This window comes from Salmo salar, chromosome ssa17 (assembly GCF_905237065.1).
Source record: "Salmo salar chromosome ssa17, Ssal_v3.1, whole genome shotgun sequence".
Classification (NCBI taxonomy): domain Eukaryota; kingdom Metazoa; phylum Chordata; class Actinopteri; order Salmoniformes; family Salmonidae; genus Salmo; species Salmo salar.
Genome location: NC_059458.1, coordinates 69,447,826 through 69,472,925, shown reverse-complemented (window position 1 = coordinate 69,472,925; position 25,100 = coordinate 69,447,826). Strand labels below are relative to the sequence as shown.

The 25,100-nt window shown below is 46.5% G+C and overlaps 1 protein-coding gene across 5 annotated transcripts in view; it reads left to right on the top strand.

The window, feature by feature from the left end:
- Window positions 1-25,100, top strand: part of LOC106592487 (IQ motif and SEC7 domain-containing protein 3) — a 294,872-nt gene that overhangs the window by 141,872 nt on the left and 127,900 nt on the right. For all 5 annotated transcript variants that reach the window (XM_045700042.1, XM_045700047.1, XM_045700045.1 and 2 more), the window contains one exon: window positions 8,740-9,989. In XM_045700042.1, coding sequence (XP_045555998.1) covers window positions 8,740-9,989 — 1,250 coding nt within the window. The remainder of the gene's footprint in view (window positions 1-8,739; window positions 9,990-25,100) is intronic.

Below are 25,100 nucleotides of genomic sequence, written 5' to 3'. Positions count from 1 at the left end.
AAAAGGCTTTTGGTGTACTCTGACATCAGTATTCCTGTCATTAGAATCTCCTTGCTCAAGGATAAGCTGAGCCTCAATGTGATTTTATACAGAATACATTTACACAGCATAGCCTGCTCTGTAGGTGGTATCGGCAGTGGAGAGCTCATTGCAAGTAAATACCATGGGTCCAATCAGTCCTGTAAAATAACCTTTGGTCTAATAGCATTAGTTGTACAAGTGTCCCAGTTGATAGGCTGGTTGATGAAGGCTCCCTCCTCTAACAGCTTTTTCCTGAGTCCCATTTGTCGAATTCCCACAATTTTGTCTCTGGGCCCATAATTGCCTTTTTGTTCTGCAGATTCCTTCTTGAGAAAGCATTGGATTCGAGCCTCATTAATCAAACTACATTTATCTCTGTAATGTTTCTCAGTGGCGGGGTGAGGGATGTTATCAGACTGCCTGTGTTCACTCATAATCACACTCCAAACCTCCACCAGTGAGAGGGGATAATAATGAGCAATACATCTCACAACACCATTATGGAAATGCGAGCTAAGTAATCCACATCAACCCAACTTTTTAAGGCAGATTTTTTTGTTGAGTGGGAGAGGCACTCCGCGTCTCAAAGTTCAATATGTTTACCAGAGCGTCTTTAAACTGCTGATGCTTAAAAATGGGTGGATTAGCACATTTTATCACACCATTGGCTGGGTATGCTGAGAGCAGTGAAAACTGATCGTGTCCCGTCTTCAATACTCTAGAGATTAAATGTTTTGAGAGACGGGTCGATGGAATCCTGTCAAGTTCGTTTTTTATCTTCTGCCAGCTTTTTGCGTCGGTTGAACTGTCACTCTTTATGCCTTTTGAGAAGTGAACGTAGAATCTCCAACTGCTTCTCACAACAAAGTTTAATAGACCTCAAAGGGTTGAAGCCGATGCTCAATAAGTCAACTACTTACTCGACCTCAGTGCTCCAGCCACTACCACGAGCCCGTCCTCCCCAATTAAGATGCCACCAATCTCCTGTGCTTGACCTACTGTAGGTTATCGCCTGACTCTCTTACGTTGTGGGCACCAAATGCATCTCCATTCCTGATAAACAGTAAGAGCTGTTCTGATTGATGCTCTATTTTTCAGAATTAGCTGTAGCCTTTTTTATGTTACAAAGCACAGTATAATGCCATAATCATGTAAAGTTGACAATTTTCCTGGTGCAAATTAACTGACCTGACATGAATGAGCTTATAATTAGGAGGTAGCATTAGTCGTGCCCTCTCAACTATGTGTTTGCTGCATGCAAATGTAATCATATGCTATTTAATCTCTGTGCCAGAACTCAATTTGAGGGTGACACTCATAAATATACATGGGTCACTAAGCTAAACGTCAATGAATACGATGAACGAACAAATTCAACTGAGGATACCTTTTTCTGAACACAAAATTCTTCAAAATCCCTGAAGTGTGTTTGGCTCATAATTGACTTCAGGCTGGGTTTGCGTGTGTGTTCATTTTGTTGTCCACCTGTATCGTGACATTTGGTGAGATGAAGTGAATGGGTTGCGTGACAGACTGTGAATGCCAGCTCGTCCTTGGAGACTATTCACCCAGATGAATGCAGCCAGGGAGAAGGCCAAGAGATACCATCCATAGCACATTTCTCTGAATAGCCAGATCTGATAAGCCAGAACAAAAAATAGCACTTCAAAAAAACAGATTGTTCCCCATAGAAAGTCTGACCTTTAATATTGGAAACCATTTTCATTCCTGGCATAAACATCCCCCCGAAAACAAACTCTGAATGTGCTATTTCTGCAAGCCTTGGGGTATTAATATTTCAGTGGTAAAGAGGCAGAGTCCCATCTCTCATACCCAGACTGGTCTTGTTTGAATTCATCAGCAGTAACTCCATACGCTCATAAAGTCAAAGGCCTGGTTGTGTGTGAATTCTGTCTGTCTTATAAACTCCACTTGGCTCTCGCCCTTTGACCCCCTAGTGTGTAACGTTTGGTTATAAAACCATATTATAACCCCAAAATGCCATTTGCCTCATGTTAGATCAGTGTCACCTCAGCATTTTTTAAATAAATATTTCTGGATTTTTCTTTGAAGAGTTTTCAAAACTGTTCATGGAGAGCTACCCTCCTGTAGGTTTGCACTCCAACCCCAGTTGTAACTAACCTGATTCAGCTCATCAACCAGCTAATTATTAGAATCAAGTGAGCTAGATGAGGGTAGGTGTGAAAACCTACAGGACGGTAGCTTTCTAGGAACAGGGTTGGAGTGAAAACCTACAGGACGGTAGCTTTCCAGGAACAGGGTTGGAGTGAAAACCTACAGGATGGTAGCTCTCCAGGAACAGGGTTGGCGAGCCCTGCTCTACCATATCTCCATTGCCCCTCAGTCTACCTCTTTTAGTTCCACTACCCACCTTCCCCCTCCATCCCACCATCTCTCTCTCCTGCTCACCCAGGCTCTCAGTGTCTAATGGAGATGGCAGAGTGTATCAGAGAGATACAGGCTCAGATAAAGCTGTGATGGGACCTACATTTTTTATGTGCCGTCCCCTACCAGCTCATTCGGAAGGCAAAACAAACAAGCCAAACTGCCGCCTTTAATCAAACGCAGCCCCCTCCCAGCTCCCGGCTCAGATCCAAGGCTACCTCTGCCTCAGACATTATTTCTGTAATTTTTTTGACGAGTGACACCTTTCTGAGGGATGGGTTGCGGCTATTACCTTAACTCTGTTTTTTTAAGCCACCCCATTCTGTCCAGACGAAGTCAGCAGAGTGACGAAGCTGATTTTGTCATATTGAGTGTGTACTCAAAGTTCCATCTGACCGAACGTTCCAGATAGATAAAAAGGGATGAATATTCAAGGCAAGGCCCAATACTGGTCTGCGGGAAGAGAAAGCGATGTTCTCACTCTGAGATGACTCAGAGAGACTATAGACTATAGCTAAAAGTGCCAGGCTCATGCAGAACGACCTTAATATTCTCCCAACATCTCTTCCCTTTCTCACAGTGGCCTCGCTGCAGTGCAATGTAAAAGGGATCAGATAAGATGGATTTTCAGTGTCATTTCGGTTTTCTAAAGAGCCTTTCTAAGGGATGGAGTTCTCCAAATGACAATGGGCCGAGATTGCATCATGCTGCAGCCACCCCACTTATCGCAAATTGCAAAGCCTAGTGTGCATTATTGCATGGCTATCTGTTCTTCCCCACAGAAGTCTATAGGATGCAGGTGACTTTGCTTGGGACTGCAGAGTAGCGGTTAAAAGTCTCACGTTAATCCCCTGGTGGCCCCGCAATCCCTTCTAAAACCATTCACCCAATTGCCTTTGAGCCACAGGGGGGATATTTGACGTGAATGACTTAATCCATATATATTCTGGATCCTGTCCTCGGCTCAAGTCCTCAACTGAGCAGACATATGTCGAGAAACCTAGTGGCAAGATGGAGAATAGCACCACATTTTCTATGTTCTCAGAGAACATTGGAGAGATCAGCCGATAGGGATAGTGTAAAGGGTTGACACAGTTTAATTAACTGAAGAGGGTATAACTGACACATCCATAGGCCAGAGATTGCCACAGCCATCACATGCAAAGAAACTTAAGAAATATATAGAATGTGATTGTTCTGTGAAGAGAGTTGGGAAAGGTTCCATGCATTTTTTTATCCCTTCCCAAATCAAATCAGAACGGCCTTTTTATCTCACAGTCATTTATTTCCAGGCACAATTAATAGCTTTCAGGTGATTCAGTGTAGAAGAGAGAGTAGAGTGCATCTCAATTGCACCCACAGATAGTGGTTCTGATTTATTGAAGGCAATTTTGGCCACACAGATATGAGACAGATAGTAACACATTTTTCTCCCTCTCCTAAATATGCCTTTTTTTCTGTCAAGATCATTTACTATCAGCATCTCTTGCTGAAGACCCTGGCCGTGACCCCACTCTACTATACTGTATAATACCATACTGCTGAAGACCGTATCTGTGACCCCACTCTACGATACTGTATAATACCATGCTGCTGAAGACCGTATCTGTGACCCCACTCTACGATACTGTATAATACCATGCTGCTGAAGACCGTATCTATGACCCCACTCTACGATACTGTAAAATACCATGCTGCTGAAGACCGTATCTGTGATCCCACTCTACAATACTGTATAATACCATGCTGCTGAAGACCGTATCTGTGACCCCACTCTACAATACTGTATAATACCATGCTGCTGAAGACCGTATCTGTGACCCCACTCTACTATACTGTAAAATACCATGCTGCTGAAGACCGTATCTGTGACCCCACTCTACTATACTGTATAATACCATGCTGCTGAAGACCGTATCTGTGACCCCACTCTCCGAGGGTATTTCAGGGGGAGTTGCAATAGCAAAAAACATATTTCCAATTCACATATGTGTGTAATACACACTTGTACCTATGACATAGGACAAATACAAGCACCCATTAATATTATAATATTACAGTGCCTTGCAAAAGTATTCACCTCCTTGGTGTTTTTCCTATTTTGTTGCATTACAACCTGTAATTTAAATGGATTTTTATTTGGATTTCATGTGATGGACATACACAAAATAGTCCAAATTGGTGAAGTGAAATGAATAATATAACTTGTTTTAAAAAAATGAAAACATTTAAAAAAAGGTTCTGCGTGCATATGTATTCACCCCCTTTGCTATGAATCCCCTAAATAAGATCTGCCACAACCAATTACCTTCAGAAGTCACATAATTAGTTAAATAAAGTCCACCTATGTGTAATCTAAGTGTCACATGATCTGTCACATGATCTCAGTATATATACACTTGTTCTGAACGGCCCCAGAGTCTGCAACACCACTAAGCAAGGAGCACCACCATGCAAGCTCTCCAAACAGGTCAGGGACAAAGTTGTGGATAATTATAGATCAGGGTTGGGTTATCAAAAAATATCAGAAACTTTGAACATCCCACGGAGCACCATTAAATCCATTATAAAAATGTTTAAAGAATATGGCACCACAACAAACCTGCCAAGAGAGGGCCGCCCACAAAAACTCACGGACCAGGCAAGGAGGGAATTAATCAGAGAGGCAACAAAGAGACCAAAGATAACCCTGAAGGAGCTGCAAAGCTCTACAGCGGAGATTGGAGTATCTGTCCATAGGACCACTTTAAGCCGTACACTCCACAGAGCTGGACTTTATGGAAGAGTGTCCAGAAAAAAATAAGCAAACATGTTTGGTGTTTGCCAAAAGGCATGTGGGAGATTCCCCAAACATATGCAAGAAGTTACTCTGGTCAGATGAGATTAAAATTGAGCTTTTTGGCCATCAATGAAAACGCTACGTCTGGAGCAAACCCAAAACCTCAAATTACCCCGAGAACACCATCCTCACAGTGAAGCATGGTGGTGGCAGCATCATGCTGTGAGGATGTTTTTCATCGGCAGGGACTGGGAAACTCGTCAGAATTGAAGGAATGATAAGGGGCGCTAATTATAGGGAAATTCTTGAGGGACCCCTGTTTCAGTCTCCCAGAGATTTGAGACTGGGACAGAGGTTCACGTTCCAGCAGGACAATGACCCTGAGCATAGTGCTAATGTAACACTCGAGTGGTTTAAGGGGAAACATTTAAATGTCTTGGAATGGCCTAGTCAAAGCCCAGACCTCAATCCATTTGAGAATCTGTGGAATGAGTTAAAGATTGCTATACACCAGCGGAACCCATCCAACTTGAAGAAGCTGGAGCAGTTTTGCCATGAAGAATGGGATAAAAATCCCAGTGGCTAGATGTGCCAAGCTTATAGAGACATACCCCAAGAGACTTGCAGCTGTAATTGCTGCAGAAGGTGGCTCTACAAAGTATTGACTCTGGGGGGGGTGAATAGTTATGCATGCTCAAGTTTTCAGTTTTTGTTGTCTTTTTTCTGGATTTGTTTCACAAGAAAAATATTTTGAATCTTCAAAGTGGTAGGCATGTTGTGTAAATCAAATGTGCTGCCCCCAAAAATCTATTTTAATTCCAGGTTGTAAGGCAACAAAAAAGGAAAAATTCCAAGGGGGTGAATACTTTCGCATGCCACTGTGGACAGTCTCTGGTGCAACGTGGCGTTGGTGGATGGAGCGAGACATGATGGCCCAGATGTGCTCAATTGGATTCAGGTCTGGGGAACGGGCGGGCCAGTCCATAGCATCAATGCCTTCCTCTTGCAGGAACTGCTGACACACTCCAGCCACATGAGGTCTAGCATTGTCTTGCATTAGGAGGAACCCAGGGCCAACCGCACCAGCATATGGTCTCACAAGGGGTCTGAGGATCTCATCTCGGTACCTAATGGCAGTCAGGCTACCTCTGGCGAGCACATGGAGGGCTGTGCGGCCCCCCAAAGAAATGCCACCCCACACCATGACTGACCCACCGCCAAACCGGTCATGCTGGAGGATGTTGCAGGCAGCAGAACATTCTCCACGGCGTCTCCAGACTCTGTCACGTCTGTCACATGTGCTCAGTGTGAACCTGCTTTCATCTGTGAAGAGCACAGGGCGCCAGTGGCGAATTTGCCAATCTTGGTGTTCTCTGGCAAATGCCAAACGTCCTGTACGGTGTTGGGCTGTAAGCACAACCCCCACCTGTGGACGTCGGGCCCTCATACCACCCTCATGGAGTCTGTTTCTGACCGTTTGAGCAGACACATGCACATTTGTGGCCTGCTGGAGGTCATTTTGCAGAGCTCTGGCAGTGCTTCTCCTGCTCCTCCTTGCACAAAGGCGGAGGTAGCGGTCCTGCTGCTGGGTTGTTGCCCTCCTACGGCCTCCTCCACGTCTCCTGATGTACTGGCCTGTCTCCTGGTAGCGACTCCATGCTCTGGACACTACGCTGACAGACACAGCAAACCTTCTTGCCACAGCTCGCATTGATGTGCCATCCTGGATGAGCTGCAATACCTGAGCCACTTGTGTGGGTTGTAGACTCCGTCTCATGCTACCACTAGAGTGAAAGCACCGCCAGCATTCAAAAGTGACCAAAACATCAGCCAGGAAGCATAGGAACTGAGAAGTGGTCTGTGGTTACCACCTGCAGAACCACTCCTTTATTGGGGGTGTCTTGCTAATTGCCTATCATTTCCACCTGTTGTCTATTCCATTTGCACAACAGCATGTGAAATGTATTGTCAATCAGTGTTGCTTCCTAAGTGGACAGTTTGATTTCACAGAAGTGTGATTGACTTGGAGTTACATTGTGTTGTTTAAGTGTTCCCTTTATTTTTTGAGCAGTGTATATATAATAGAATGTGTGCCAACCTAAAACAGATACAATTTTTATTATTAAATTGATAATACCTATCACATAATGCCTCCTTCATACAGGCACCTTTCATTTTGTCATTTCATTTCTCCTTCATATTCTACCCTCTTACCCTCTTCTAACTCATTCCCTCATTCTGTTTCCCTCTCTCTTTTTACCTCCCTCTCTCTCTTTACCTCCCTCTCTCTTTACCTCCCTCTCTCTCTTTACCTCCCTCTCTCTTTACCTCTCTCTCTCTACCTCTCTCTTTACTTCCCTCTCTTTACCTCCCTCTCTCTTTACCTCCCTCTCTCTCTTTACCTCCCTCTCTCTCTACCGCCCTCTCTCTCTTTACCTCTCTCTTTACTTCCCTCTCTTTACCTCCCTCTCTCTTTACATCCCTCTCTCTTTACATCCCTCTCTCTTTTGACCTTCCTCTCTCTCTTTACCTCCCTTTCTCTTTACATCTCTCTTTACTTCCCTCTCTTTACCTCCCTCTCTCTCTTTACCTCTCTCTTTACTTCTCTCTTTACCTCCCTCTCTCTCTTTACCGTATTCTTTACTTCGCATAGAAAGAACATAGAAATACAAAACATAGAACAATACCCAAAAACCCCGACAACACAAAACAAACACACCCCTGCCACGCCCTGACCAAACTACAATAACAAATAACCCCTTATACTGGTCAGGACATGACACTCTTTCAGCTCTGGTATTGATATTCTGTGCACCATGGAGCTGGAAAGGGTGAATATTGAAAGTGTAAAAACTGTTAATTATAAGGCAGCCTCTCTCTCCGTGCGGATTGATCCCGCTGTACACTAAAAGGATTGTGGGTCTCGTAGGTGCCACATGTGCGGCATCTTGTCACCCACCATTACTTTTCTTTGCTCTGAGTAAATGTTCAGGTGTCCAATATTTTTCCTCTCTAATGACAATTTTTTTGTGTTGAGGGAGTGTTAAATTGTTCGTCCCATTTTTGTGACCTTAACGTTTACATGTTCAGGTTCATGTCCATTTACATTAGATCCTATCAATGTCATTGTGTTTCAAAGGTCGTCATGGTCACCTCTTGTCATTTGGAGTAACTGCAGCCTTATTTGAGTGGAAAATATCAGATTCATTAGTCCATTGTATTTTTGGCCATTTAGAGAAGAGGTATTCAGGGCATGTCTTTGTAAATGTGGATGCTGGTGTGTAGACGGCATCTTGTTCATCTTGAGGGAGAACCAAGTGCTAAGTGGTATTATGTATGTGCTTTGTATTTCTGTTGTCTCCCTGCTTTTATCTCCAACTCCTCTGCCTACAGCCAAATCCCCTCTTCATGTCATAGAATGTTTTGTAACCCAACTGCCTTGTACTGTTAACTGCTGCATGTAGCGTTCAAATATCCAAGCAGCTCAGTTTCACTCATACCTCTCCTGTCTCCCTCTCCTCCTTGTTTTCCAGATCGAAATGTTAGAGCACAAATATGGCGGCCACCTCATCTCCCGCCGCGCTGCCACCAAGATCCAGACCGCCTTCCGCCAGTACCAGCTCAGCAAGAACTTCGAGAAGATCCGCAACTCCCTGCTGGAGAGTCGCCTGCCGCGGCGCATCTCCATGCGCAAGGTGCGCGTGCAGAACGCTGAGGGCTTCTCCGCCGAGCGGGCGCTGGCCGAAGGCTGCAGCCTGGCGGGTATCCCCCTGGTGCGTTCGCCATCACTGCCCGCCACAGTGGGCGGCACCCTGACCGACCTGGAGGACTCATTCACAGAGCAGGTGCAGTCGCTGGCAAAGTCCATCGACGACGCACTCAGCAACTGGAGCCTGAAGACCATGTGCTCCCTCCAGGAAGGAGGGGCCTACCAGTTCAGTGCCGAGTCCTTCAGTGCGGCCGGGGGAGGAGGGGAAGTGGGAGGAGGAGGGTTGGACCAGGCTTTTCTCCAGAGCATGTCAGGTGGGGAGAATACAGGCGACCTGCCCCGCAGCGCCAGCAAGCTGCTGATGGCCTTCCGCGACGTGACCGTTCAGATCGACAATCAGAACTTCCGCATGTCCTCCTCCGTCATGGAGTCATCGGCCTCTGTCTCCATGGGCAACTGCGTCCATCAGCAGCAGGGGGGCGCAGCCACCACCCCCACCATGCCCACCGCTCCCCCGCCCTCACCCCCTAAAAAACACTCCCCTCCTCCCCCTGAAGAGGTCCCCGCCGAACCCACAGACCCTCCTGTCCCTCCCCACGAGCCCCCTCCGCCCCCGGAACCAGTGGTAGAAGGAGAGGGGCAGGACGCCGACTTCCCTGCGCCCCCGCCCAGTGAAGAGGAGCTAGAGGAGGAGGAGGGCCAGCAACCCCCCTTGACCCCCCTGGACAAACTAGCCAACCCCCAGACCCCGGAGGTGGTTGTCCAGCCCGTCCAGCCACCTCAACCCCAGGATGGTGCACCCTCGGTGGGATCCCCATCCACCCAGGCCCTGGAGGCCAAGCGGAGCGGCTCGGAGACGGCTGAAACCAGTTCCGAGCAGATAAGCAGCAGCAACAGCACTTCCACGGAGGCACGCTCGGCATCGGAGGCCTCATCCAAGGAGGCCTTGCAGGCCATGATTCTCAGCCTGCCGCGCTACCACTGCGAGAACCCTGCCAGCTGCAAGTCGCCCACACTCTCCACCGACGTCATGCGCAAGCGCCTCTACCGCATTGGCCTCAACCTTTTCAATGTGTGAGTAACCAACCATTCCCTCCTCACCCAGACTGGGTTAGTGAAAGAAGTATCGTGGACATTAGGTGATGATGCTATTGCTAACATCTAGCCAGTGATCGGCGAACGGGAGTGAACTGACAAAAATTCATCCATGGACAAACAATGCTCTTACATGACACACACACACACACATAAGGGTGGGGGTTTACAATCATGGATCTCACCATGAGACAGCACTTCATTACAAGGAGGCTTAAAAAAATATGAGAAAAGAAAGACCTCGTCAGTTCTCCCAATTTAAAAAAGGGAAGTATCTTCTGTAAGTTTCTCAATGATTTTCAATGCTCTCAGCTTGCATCTCTCTCTTTCTCTCTGCCTCTCTCTCTTTCTGACTATACATATCATTCTCTATTTACATCTCTCACACTAAACATATCTTTCTCTATTTACACCATCTCTCTCTCTCCGCCCTTTTCCTCCCACTCTCTCCCTCCCTGCAGCTGTGGTTAACCGCCTCTGTTCTGCAGAGCGCCTGTCACCTTCTGTTTGTCTTTGCGCCCAAAAATAGCTTCTCTCTTTTATCTGCGGCTGGCTCCTCTCCCCTTATATGGTCCATATCCACAGAAGCCGAGATAAGCCTGGAGAGGGAGAAACTGTATGCCATGATCCCCAGATTAGAATGCCACAGATGTAGTCATTAAATGACGTCTCTATATTGTCCTCTAATAGTTGTTTTAAGCACGGAGCATCTGTGAACCTCCCAGAACGAGAGGGCGAGAGAGTGTGAGGGAGAAGGTGGTGGGGAGAGGGGGATAAGGAGATTGGGAGAGAGCTGCAGAAACGGCCTCCACGTAAAAGCTCACATGCTACAGCATCATCACAGCAGACACACACACACACACACACACACACACACACACACACACACACACACACACACACACACACACACACACACACACACACACAAACACAATATACACACACACACAAATACACTGCTGCATTCGGAAAGTATTCAGACCCCTTTTTTTCCCACATTTTGTTATGTTACAACCTTATTCAAAAATGGATTTAATTAATTTTTGTTCCTCATCAATCTACACACAATACCCCATAATGACAGAGCGAAAATTGTTTTTTTGACATTCAGACCCTTTGCTATGAGACTCGAAATTGAGCTCAGTTGCATCCAGTTTTTTTTTTTTGTAGAGCTCCGATTGTTTGTAGAGCTCCGAGACAGGATTGTGTCGATGCACAGATCTGGGGAAGGGTAAAAAAACATTTCTGTAGCCTTGAAGGCCCCCAAGAACACAGTGGCCTCCATCATTCTTAAATGGAAGAACTTTGGAACCACCTGCCTGTCCAAACTGAGCAATTGGGAGAGAAGGGCCTTGGTCAGGGAGGTGGCCAAGAACCTGATGGTCACTCTGACAGAGCTCTAGAGATCCTCTGTGGAGATGGGAGAACCTTCCAGAAGGACAACCATCTTTGCAGCACTCCACCAATCAGGCCTTTATGGTAGAGTGGCCAGACAAAAGCCACTCCTCAGTAAAAGGCACATGACAGCCCGCTTGGAGTTTGCCAAAAGGCACCTAAAGGACTCTCAGACCATGAGAAACAAGATTCTCTGGTCTGATGAAACCAAGATTAAACTCTTTGGCCTGAATGCCAAGCGTCACATCTGGAGGAAACCTGGCACGGAGGAAACCTGGCACCATCCCTATGGTGAAGCATGGTGGTGGCAGCATCATGCTGTGGGGATGTTTTTCAGCGGCAGGGACTGGGAGACTAGTCAGGATTGAAGCAAAGATGAAAGGAGCAAAGTACAGAGAAATCCTTGATGACCTGCTCCTGACTGCTCAGGACCTCAGACTGGGGAGAAGGTTCACCTTCCAACAGGACAACAACCCTAAGCACACAGCCAAGACAATGCAGGAGTGGCTATGGGACAAGTCTCTGAATGTCCTTGAGTGACCCAGCCAGATCCTGGACTTGAACCCAATCGAACATCTCTGGAGAGACCTGAAAATAGCTCTGCAGCGACGCTCCCCATCCAACCTGACAGACCTTGAGAGGATCTGCAGAGAAGAATGGGAGAAACTCCCCAAATACAGGTGTCAAATCAAATCAAATGTTATTAGTCACATGCGCCGAATACAACAGGTGTAGACCTTACAGTGAAATGCTTACTTACCTAACCACCCTAACCACCAATGCCGTTTAAAATAGTATGGATAAGAATAAGAAATAAAAGTATCAAGTAATTAAAGAGCAGCAGTAAAATAACAATAGCGACAATAGCAATAACAATATTTCTTTTTTTTTATCTTAGCAAAATTGCTTTGTCATTATGGGGTATTGTGTGTAGATTGATGAGGAAGAAAAACAATTGAATACATTTTAGAATAAGGTAACGTAACAAAATGTGGAATAAGTCAAGGGGTCTGAATACTTCCCAAATGCACTGTACCCACACACACCCACACCCACACAAATACACACACACACACACAATTCCACACACAAATACACACACATGTGCAAATATACATACATACACACACACACACACACACACACACACTAAGTGCGGGTGTCTTTGTAAAAAACCCACGTGAGATCAGAAGGCTTTAATGGGGCTCTCCGGACAGACTAAAAGAGCTGGACCAGCACTTTCTCTGCTGTTTGAGGAGGAAGGAACAGGATGAAGAGGTGTCTAGGGCTCCTCTCATTTACACTGTATCTCCCAGAGAGAGGGACAAAGAATGAGAGAGTGAATGAGAGAGGGAGAAAGAACAAAAGAGAGAATGAGAGGGGGAGATAGAACGAGAAAGCGAATGAGAGAGGGAGAAAGAACGAGAGAGCGAATGAGAGAGGGAGAAAGAAGGAGAGAGAGAATGAGGGGTGAGAAAGAAGGAGAGAGAGAATGAGAGATTACAGAATGTGGGATAGATTGAAAATAGTGAAATTAAAATGTGAACTAATGATAGAATGAGAATGACAGATGGAAAGAATGGAACAGAATGAAACAGAATGAAGGAGTGGGATAAAAAGAGAGGGGGAGAAAGAGGCACATTTTCAAATAATCTTTCGTAGATTCACATCCTTTCGCCTCTCCTTCTCAAAACGCATAGGAAAGACTAAATGAGATAAATCCAGAGAGAAAGAGAGAGAGAGCGAGAGAGATAGAGAGAGAAGAGAGATAGAGAGAGAACAGTATTTGCAAGGTTGTTCTGAGTTTACTCATCTGAAACTATTCCCAGCACCTTGTTTAAAATTCATGTTATTTATATGAAAATTCTGATGGATGTTTAAAGCGATTTCAGTTCCATAGATCGTATGACAATCCTATATTCCCCCAACTGATGTCTTTTGAAAGTATACAGATAACACATAGATTATCCTAAGCATACATTTAAAGCACATTAATTCATGAAATATATGCATGCATCCAATTATGCTAACATACATTTTGTGATTTCTCATAAAATAGCTTTTTCTGTATTTTGCACCTCCTACCGTTATTAGATAATACGGAATACAATTAGATGACAGAAGATAAGCATGCTTAGCAACCTTGACCAAACATCTTCCTTTTGAATCAGTGTTCAAATCCTCCTTCACGAATAATTCCATCATATGCTGACGAGATCTCTGGTATCAAAGTGTTAACACAAATCGAGTGTGAATTATCATGCATTTAATTTATGATAATATTGAAGTTCTTGCAGGATATTTCCATATAACACCATCTCTGCATTGCCCATCTACATGAGACTCAAGTCATTAGCAAGTTTGAGATTCCCAGTTACTACTGGTGTTATAGGGTAGTGTGCAGAAGAATTCAGGATCTGTGGCAGAGTAAAAGGACCCCCTCCTGTTATATGCTTTTAATTCAGCAGCACTGAACACTTCCCTCTGCATTCAACTCAGCAACCATGCCTACTCCTCAGCTCAGCCTCACCTCCCATGCAGCAGAAGAGACATTTTCCATTTAAATTCTGCTGCTTTTACCTTTTGACTGCTCTGTTCGTTTTAGAATTCAATTCCCGTTCTGCCATTCACTCTGCCTAGTTAAAAGTGACTAAGTCAAGCCCAGATAAGGACTCCCAAGACAAGCGTCAGACAGATGCATGATGGGTACACCGCAGGGGGTGTCGCTGGAGGGGGGGAGCAGTGGGGGGGAGCAAACAGCACACCTGGAAATATCTCTGAAAGGAGAAGACTCCTTGACACGAAATTAACCTCCTACCATGGGAGTATCCTCAAGGGCCCGGGCTACCCCTCTTTGAAGATAATGGTTCGGGCTATTCTCCATCTGTAGATATTAAGAGTGAAAAAGGCCACTGACTGCCTAGATGGAACCAATCAGTCGGAGTACAAAAGGGGTGGATCCTAAGAATAATGGCAACCGTCCAAGGCCCGAATTCCTCATTAGCAATTCCGTTGCAAGTGGAGGATGTAATTAAAAGTTCCAGGCCACTGAGGGAATTCGGGCCATGGGAAATGTCCTGAAAAGTTTTGAGAACATTGGGTTGAAGCAGCATATTTCCCCCCTCCCTCACTCGCTAGTGCGATTCTTTCCCACATCCAAAATATCAGAAGTATCCAACATACTGGATGTTCCTAACTCCTAACTCGTAACGAATGTTCGTTGGGCTGAAAGTAATGGTGCAGTGTGGTGGAATGAGTGTCAGACGAGGGGTCCTCGGAGCTGAGTGCTGAGTTACCGGGGACTCCAGGTGCATATGCCTGCTCAAAAATGTCCTATCATCACAGTGTCTGACAGAGCTCAGCTAACTGTAACAGTCGTCTTAATGAGTGGACCAAAATGCAGCGGGTATATTGATCATCTTCTTATTTATTGAAGGAAAAAAACACTTAAACAAAAACAAACGACGAAAACAGTCCCGTAAGGTGCACGACTATACAGGAAACACCCACCCACAAACACAAGTGAAAACACACACAACTAAATATGGCCTCCAATCAGAGAAAACAACAACCAGCTGTCTCTAATTGGAGGTCATTGACAAAACTAACATAGAAATAGACATGCTAGATAAACACATAGAAATAGATAATCTAGAACATAAACCAAAAAACCCCTGACACGCCCTGACCAAAGTACAATAACAAATAACCCCTTTTACTGGTCAGAACGTGACAGTACCCCCCCCCCCCCCCAAATGTGCAGACCCCGAATGCACCTAAACACAAAAACCCCACAAAAATAACCCCAAACTTAAAGGGAGGGAAGGGAGGGTGGCCACCGTCAAGGACGGCTCCCGTGCTACACCCCCCCCCCAATCCTCCAACCACCGAGGTGGCTCTGGCTCCGGCCTTAGTCCCCATTCTAACCTGCCCACCCCCTCTGAAGGCTCAGGGCTGTAGACCACTGCTGAAGGCTCTGGGCTGAGGTGCGTCGCTGGAGACCTCGGGCTGAGGTGCGTCACTGAAGACCTCGGGCTGAAGTGCGTCGCTGAAGTCCTCGGGCTGAGGTGCGTCGCTAGAGACCTCGGGCTGAGGTGCGTCGCTGAAGACCTCGGGCTGAAGTGCGTCGCTGGAGACCTCGGGCTGAGGTGCGTCGCTAGAGACCTCGGGCTGAGGTGCGTCGCTGGAGACCTCGGGCTGAGGTGCGTCGCTGGAGACCTCGGGCTGAGGTGCGTCGCTGGAGACCTCGGGCTGAGGTGCGTCGCTGGAGACCTCGGGCTGAGGTGCGTCGCTGGAGACTCAGGGCTGAGGAGCGTCGCTGGAGACTCAGGGCTGAGGAGCGTCGCTGGAGACTCAGGGCTGAGGAGCGTCGCTGCAGGCGCTGGACTGTGGGCCATCTCTGCAGGCGCCGGACCGTGGGCCGTCTCTGCAGGCTCCGGACCGTGGGCCGTCTTTGCCGGTTCCGGACCGTGGGCCGTCTCTGTCGGTTCCGGACTGTGGGCCATCTCTGTCGGTCTCCGTCTCTGCAGGCTCCGGACTGTGGGCTGTCTCTGCAGGCTCCGGACCGTGGGCCGTCTCTGCCGGTTCCGGACCGTGGGCCGTCTCTGCCGGTTCCGGACCATGGGCCGTCTCTGCCGGTTCCGGACCGTGGGCTGTCTCTGTCGGTTCCGGACTGTGGGCGTCGCCGGAAGCACTGGATGGGGAACTGTCGCCGGAAGCTCTGGACGGGGAACTGTCGCCGGAAGCTCTGGACGGGGAACTGTCGCCGGAAGCTCTGGACGGGGACTGTGCACTGTAGGCCTGATGCGTGGGGCTGGCTTAGGAGGCGCCAGACTAGTAACCCGCACCACAGGGCTAGTGCGAGGAGCAGGAACAGGACGTACTGGGCTGGGCAGGTGCACTAGAGGCCTGATGCGTGGGGCTGGCTTTGGACGCGCCAGACTACTGACACGCATCACAGGGCTAGTGCGAGGAGCAGGAACAGGACGTACTGGGCTGGGTAGGCGCACTAGAGACCTGATGCATGGGGCTGGCTTTGGAGGCGCCAGACTATTGACATGCACCACAGGGCTAGTGCGAGGAGCAGGAACAAGGACGTACTGGGCTGGGCAGGCACACTAGAGACCTAGTGCGTGGGGCTGGCTTTGGAGGCACCAGACTAGTAACACGCACCTCAGGGCTAGTGCGAGGAGCAGGAACAGGACGTTCTGGACTGGGCTGACGCACTGGAGGAAGAGTACAAGGAGCAGGAACAGGATACACTGGGCCATGAACCCTCACCGGCGGTCTGATGCTTGCAACTTGCATCACCGGTCCTGGCTCGATGCTAGCTCTAGCATGACACCTGTGAGGAGCTTTCACCAAGCGCACCGGGCTGTGTACGCGTATTGGCGATACCGTGCGTATCTCCGCATAACATGGTGCTTGCTTGATCCGTCGCTCCCCATAGTAAACACAGGTGCCCCTTCGTGCCCTTTCCGCCAGTACCTCTCTCTGGAATCTTGCGTCAAGCTCCTCGCTTGATTCCTTGACTGGCTCCCTTTTTCTCCACGGCTCTCTCCTGTATGCCCGGGAAGTTAGGTCAGGGCTCCACCCTGACTCAACTAAACTCCCCGTAAGCCCCCCCAAAAGTTTTTTGGGGGGCTGCCTCCTCTCCTCCTGAAATGGAGGATATAATGCCTCATACCTCCGTCATTCCCTCTTAGCTTCCTCCAGCTCCTCCTTCGGTCGCCGGTACTCCCCAGCCTGCCTCCAGGGTCCCTTTCCATCTAATATTTCCTCCCATGTCCACGACTCCAAGTAGCTCTCCTGCTGCTCCTTCCTCCGCTGCTTGGTCCTTCTTTGGTGGGTGGTTCTGTAACGGTCATCGTAATGAGTGGACCAAAATGCAGCGGGTATATTGATCATCTTCTTATTTATTGAAGGAAAAAACACTTAAACAAAAACAAACGACGAAAACAGTCCCGTAAGGTGCACAGACTATACAGGAAACACCCACCCACAAACACAAGTGAAAACACACACAACTAACAACCAAAAACCCCGAAACACACAAACCAAACACCCCCTGCCACGCCCTGACCAAACTACAATAACAAATAACCCCTTTTACTGGTCAGGACGTGACACTAACACTCTCTCAAAAAAGTATTTCTAAAAATGAACTTTCAATAAATTCCCTAGTTTCCTGAAAGCATGGTTGGAGGATCCCGGAATCAGGAAGGAATAAGCAGGAAATTCAGAATCCTCCAACCAGGATTTCTGGAAAACCAGGGAATTTAATCTTAGTTATCAAATCAAGTGAAATCTAATTGTATTAGTCACATGCGCCGAATACAACAGGTATACCTTACAGTGAAATACTTACTTACGAGCCCCTAACCAACAGTTCAGTTTCTAAAAAATACAGATAAGTTATGTCATTGACAGAAGGCGCATCCCTTTTTATGTTGTCCTTATCTCACTCTCCCCTCAAATACAGAGTTATGGTTTGTTGAGCTAATTCAGCTAACCTGGCTAGTAGTATCTCGTGTATTATGCTAAGGAAATCTAATTTGGCTAACCTGGCTAATATCCTGTCTGTATAGACTATCTTAGGAAGATCTAATATAGTTGATATCCTGTTTATGTATACCCTATGGTAGGACGAGCTAATATTGTTAATATCCTGTTTATGTATACACTATGGTAGGAAGAGCAAACCTGGCTAATATCCTGTCTGTGTAGACTGTCTTAGGAGGAGATATTATGGTTAATATCCTGTTTATATATATACTATGGTAGGAAGAGCTAATATGGTTAACATCCTGTTTATATATATACTATGGTAGGAAGAGCTAATCTGGCTAATATCCTGTTTATATATACACTATGGTAGGAAGAGCTAATATGGTTAATATCCTGTTTATATATACACTATGGTAGGAAGAGCTAATATGGTTAATATCCTGTTTATATATACACTATGGTAGGAAGAGATAATATGCTTAATATCCTGTTTATATATACACTATGGTAGGAAGAGATAATATGGTTAATATCCTGTTTATATATATACTATGGTAGGAAGAGATAATATGCTTAAAATCCTGTTTGTATACACTAACGAGCTGTGAATAGAAAGCAGTGGTCTCAGGAATAGATTTGGATTTCAGCGATTTCGTAACCTTTTCATTGTGCTATTGCCAACCGGCATTGGTAACAGAGCAAGTATGGGTTTGCATGTCTACATCTGCCAGCCTCCTACTGCATTTGTCATTTGTTTGTCATGAAAGGCAGCGAATAATCCACACATATGGTAAATATCTAAAAAAAAGTGCTCTTTTATACCGATTGTGTTTTTGAAAAGCAGCCATTGTGGCACTTCAAGATTTTTCTCTTTGACTTTGAGGAAAGTTTTCTGGCAGTGACAAATCCAAACCTCATAATATCCACACTCCTCCACCCCCCAACCCTTTCCACTGATGATCACTCAACTTGAAAAATAAAAACCGGATGGCATGCTGACAGGGAGAGAGGGGGATAGAGGGAGAGAGAGAGAGAGAGGGAAGGAAAGGGTAGAAAAAAATAGAAAAAATCTGGTTTATTAGTTCCAGCAGTTTCATATCCTCCCTCTAATTCCTGAGCTGTGCACCTCTTGCATCCTAAGCAGGCCTTGGTGTGCTCTGGGCTAAGACAGCCTCTCCCTGCTCCCTGCACCCCTCCCTCTCCCGCCTCTTTCTGCCTCCCCCATCTAGAAGGGGAGACATTTGAACATTTGGCTTTTTGAGCAGTTTATGGGTGAGGAAGGAGGAGTGGCGAGGAGAGTTTAAAGGGGAGTTGGGGTGGGTGAGTTGAGTCCCATAACAGATAATTAAGAGAGATGGTGAAGGGAGCCTGTCTCTTATCCCCTTAATGCAGCGCGGCGGCTCAGGCCAGGTGGAGGGAGAGGGCTGTGTCTGGGTCTGTGTCACAGCAGGTGGTCTGCACTACCCCGCACAGAGAACTAAAGAGAGAGTGGAGAGAGGCAGGTGAGGTAATAAGTGGTGTGTGTGTGTGTGTGTGTGTGTGTGTGTGTGTGTGTGTGTGTGTGTGTGTGTGTGTGTGTGTGTGTGTGTGTGTGTGTGTGTGCGCGTGCGTGCGTGCGTGCGTGTGTGCGCTTGTCTCTCAGCACATGGTCTGCACTACTAGCCATAAAGGAGGTAGGGTTGGAGAGAGCAGATAGGGATTTGAGGTGGAGAGGGACTGATGGAGTTTTCACCTGAAGTGAGGATAGAATATGATAGCTGACCTTCTGTTGATAAGTACAGATGGACAATAGCATGATAAACGGAGATAAACAGAGAGAGGGAGAGCGAAAGAGAGGTGGAGAGAGGGGGAGAGAGAGAGAGAGAGGAAGAGAGGCGGAGAGAGAGAGAAAGAGAGAGAGAGAGGGAGGCGGAGAGATCGAGAAAGGACACATCATGGACATTGCTACTACTGGGGCTCTGTGTTACATCATCGTATAGGTTAACTATAGGTGTCCTGCTGAGAGAAAGCAGATTTCTCTAAGGAACCAATCTAAGATTCTCTCTGTCATATGTCCATAATGTTGTCTCTGTTGTCCTAATGGATTCTCTCTGTCATATGTCCATAATGTGGTGGGGCTGTCCTCATGGGTAGACTCTTCTCTCTCACGCTCGGAAATTGACATGTCTCAGTGGCTAATGAATAAAAGATGCGAGAAAAGTGTGTGTGTGTGTGTGTGTGTGTGTGTGTGTGTGTGTGTGTGTGTGTGTGTGTGTGTGTGTGTGTGTGTGTGTGTGTGTGTGTGTGTGTGTGTGTGAGGAGCTACAGCTGTCGGGTGCTATGTCAGGACTAATTGACACAGTAGATCAGAACCTGTCCAACTCACAAGAGCGGCAACCTGGGGCCGGGAACACAGAGAGAGCTCTCCAATAACTTACCCTATACCTGTGTGTGTGTGTGTGTGTGTGTGTGTGTGTGTGTGTGTGTGTGTGTGTGTGTGTGTGTGTGTGTGTGTGTGTGTGGTGGTGAATATGTGTCTGTCCGGAACGAATGGAAGGACATCTCAGGTCAGAAACCAGCTAACACTGTACAAACAGTTGAACGCATCCCTCTCCAACTTATATTGTGGTAAAGTGTCAACCAACCATACGCAACAAGAGCTCTCTAGCTAGCTGATAATGATGAGTGGTGCGTCCCATGTCAGTAGTGAGAAGCTTCTGTCAGTGACAGTATAAGTGAAGGTGGATGAACTCCAGTGAAGTTCTCCTCAGCAAAATGAGAACACAATGGCTACTGGTGAGCAGAAGCTTTCACTACACCGTCTATGCATCAGGTCAATGACTAGGTGTGGAGATCTATTCGGTGTGCCCCACAGATGAGTGTCGGGGCCGTTCACCTGACCAGCGCTATCCGACCATCGACCATAGAGAGAGCTGGCCGTTAATCTGTGTTAGGACCATAAACCTCAACTCACTTTTACAGAGAGGGGAACGAGGGAGGAAGGATGGAGGGTGGGGAATGATATTGACATGGTTGAATATCGATGCTAACCAGGGTTTTGATGCAGAAAGTGTGTATATGTTTATGTAAAATCCAATCTGTCTGTCTGTGTCTGTCAGTGTGTGAAAAAGGCACCATTTGGTTAAGCTGAGACTAGTCGTCCCAGTAGAATGCTTGTCTACCTCTCCCTTCTGTCCTCATACAGAGCCTCTCTGTTAATCTGCAGGGAGCGGGGAGTTGTCCTTTCAGCACCACAGCTGGGGTCTGTCTGGGCTGCAGAGCTCTCTCTCTCTGTCTCTATCTCTCTCTCTCTCTCTCTCTCTTTCGCTTTCTCTCTCTGATTCTCTCTCTCTGTTTCTCTCTTTCTCTCTCACTCTCTCTCTCTTTCTCTCTCTCTCTCTCTCACTCTCTCTCTCTCTCTCTCTCTCTCTCGCTCTCTCTCTCTCTCTCTCTCTCTCTCCCTGACTAAACCCATTAGACATGGCTGTGTTATGTAACTGTTGTGCTGTGTGTGTGTGTGTGTGTGTGTGTGTGTGTGTGTGTGTGTGTGTGTGTGTGTGTGTGTGTGTGTGTGTGTGTGTGTGTGTGTGTGTGTGTGTGTTAATACAGAAAGTGTGTATATTATTGTGTATGTATATATACTGTATGTGTGAAGAACATTCTAGTATTTTATAAAAGAGGACTGTATGTGTGCGTGCATGTGTGTGTGTGTGCGTGTATGTGTGTGTGTGTTTGCATGCACGTGTGTGTGTGTACCTTCTTGTGTTGTGTGTGTGTGAACTGTGCTATACTAAGGATGGGATAGATTGTAGGGTGCAGTAGCGGTATTATCCTCTCCACACACATACAAACACACACACACACACACACACACACACACACACACACACACAGACACACACACACCACCATAACTCTGTCATTGTCACGTCCTGACCATAGTAAGTTGTTATTTTCTATGGTAGAGTAGGTCAGGGCGTGACAGGGGGGTTTTCTAGTTTAGTTTTTCTATGTTGTTATGTTCTAGTTTTTTATTTCTATGTTGGGTTGTTCTAGTTTTTGTATTTCTATGTTGGGCTTTGTTTGAGATGATCTCCAATTAGAGACAACAACTCCCATCGTTGTCTCTAATTGGAGGTCATATTTAAGTTTGTGGGAGATTCATTTTGAGTAATGTATGTTTCACCTCTGCGTCACGGTTTGTTGTTTTTTGTCATTCAGTTTATTTATGTATTGCATAGTTTCACAGTATAAATAAAATGTGGAACGACACACACGCTGCACTTTTGTCCGCTCCTCTCTACGACAACTGTGACAGTCATCTCCTACATATTACCATCTTTTATAACATAAACACACACACTTCATAGGAGCCCTCACGCTGTGCGTTCAAGAGCACCATTGTAATTCAGGAGAGCATCTTCTACAGTTTAACAGTGTTCGTCAAGCTGTTTAATCACAGTTAATGAACGTTATGACTCAAAGGGAAATTAATTTTGATGAGTGTCTGCCTATGTGTTTTATAATTGCAATGGTCGCCACCATATGCTAAGCTTAACACCGCTAGCCACTAGTCTCCACACCAGACTGTCATTACCACACTCCCATTAACACCGTGTTTTACAGCTAGCCTCCACACCAGACTGCCATTACCACACTCCCATTAACACCATGTATCATCACTAGCCTCCACACCAGACTGTCATTAACACCATGTATCATCACTAGCCTCCACACCAGACTGTCATTACCACACTCCCATTAACACCATGTATCATCACTAGCCTCCACACCAGACTGTCATTAACACCATGTTTTACCGCTAGCCTCCACACCAGACTGTCATTAACACCATGTATCATCACTAGCCTCCACACCAGACTGTCATTACCACACGCCCATTAACACCATGTTTTACCGCTAGTTTCGACACCAGACTGTCATTACCACACTCCCATTAACACCATGTATCATCACTAGACTCCACACCACACTGTCATTACCACACTCCCATTAACACCATGTATCATCACTAGCCTCCACACATGACTGTCATTAACACCATGTATCATCACTAGTTTCGACACCAGACTGTCATTAACACCATGTATCATCACTAGCCTGCACACCAGACTGTCATTACCACACTCCCATTAACACCATGTATCATCACTAGCCTCAACACCAGACTTTCATTTACACCATGTTATACCGCTAGCCTCCGCACCAGACTGTCATTAACACCATGTATCATCACTAGCCTCCACACCAGACTGTCATTAACACCATGTATCACCACTAGCCTCCACACCAGACTGTCATTAACACCATGTTTTACCGCTAGCCTCCACACCAGACTGTCATTAACACACTCCCATTAACACCATGTATCACCACTAGTCTCCACACCAGACTGTCATTACCACACTCCCATTAACACCGTGTTTTACCGCTAGCCTCCACACCAGACTGCCATTACCACACTCCAATTAACACCATGTATCATCACTAGCCTCCACACCAGACTGTCATTAACACCATGTATCACCACTAGCCTCCACACCAGACTGTCATTACCACACTCCCATTAACACCATGTTTTACCGCTATCCTCCGCACCAGACTGTCATTACCACACTCCCATTAACACCATGTATCGTCACTAGCCTCCACACCAGACTGTCATTACCACACTCCCATTAACATCATGTATCATCACTAGCCTCCACACCAGACTGTCATTACCACACTCCCATTAACACCATGTATCATCACTAGCCTCCACACCAGACTGTCATTAACACCATGTATCATCACTAGCCTCCACACCAGATTGTCATTACCACACTCCCATTAACACCATGTATCATCACTAGTCTCCACACCAGACTGTCATTACCACACTCCCATTAACACCATGTATCATCACTAGCCTCCACACCAGACTGTCATTAACACCATGTATCATCACTAGCCTCCACACCAGACTGTCATTAACACCATGTATCATCACTAGTCTCCACACCAGACTCTCATTACCACACTCCCATTAACACCATGTATCATCACTAGCCTCCACACCAGACTGTCATTACCACACTCCCATTAACACCATGTTTTACCGCTAGCCTCCACACCAGACTGTCATTAACACCATGTATCATCACTAGCCTCCACACCAGACTGTCATTACCACACTCCCATTAACACCATGTTTTACCGCTAGCCTCCACACCAGACTGTCATTAACACCATGTATCATCACTAGTCTCCACACCAGGCTGTCATTACCACACTCCCATTAACACCATGTATCATCACTAGCCTCCACACCAGACTGTCATTACCACACTCCCATTAACACCATGTATCATCACTAGCCTCCACACCAGACTGTCATTACCACACTCCCATTAACACCATGTTTTACCGCTAGCCTCCACACCAGACTGTCATTAACACCATGTATCATCACTAGCCTCCACACCAGACTGTCATTACCACACTCCTATTAACACCATGTTTTACCGCTAGCCTCCACACCAGACTGTCATTAACACCATGTATCATCACTATTCTCCACACCAGACTGTCATTACCACACTCCCATTAACACCATGTATCATCACTAGCCTTCACACCAGACTGTCATTAACACCATGTTTTACCGCTAGCCTCCACACCAGACTGTCATTAACACCATGTATCATCACTAGCCTCCACACCAGACTGTCATTACCACACTCCCATTAACACCATGTTTTACCGCTAGTTTCGACACCAGACTGTCATTATCACCATGTATCATCACTAGCCTTCACACCAGACTGTCATTACCACACTCCCATTAACACCATGTATCACTACTAGCCTCCACACCAGACTGTCATTACCACACCCCCATTAACACCATGTATCATCACTAGCCTCCACACCAGACTGTCATTACCACACTCCCATTAACACTATGTTTTACCGCTAGTTTCGACACCAGACTGTCATTAACACCATGTATCATCACTAGCCTCCACACCAGACTGTCATTACCACACTCCTATTAACACCATGTTTTACCGCAAGCCTCCACACCAGACTGTCATTAACACCATGTATCATCACTATTCTCCACACCAGACTGTCATTACCACACTCCCATTAACACCATGTATCATCACTAGCCTCCACACCAGACTGTCATTACCACAC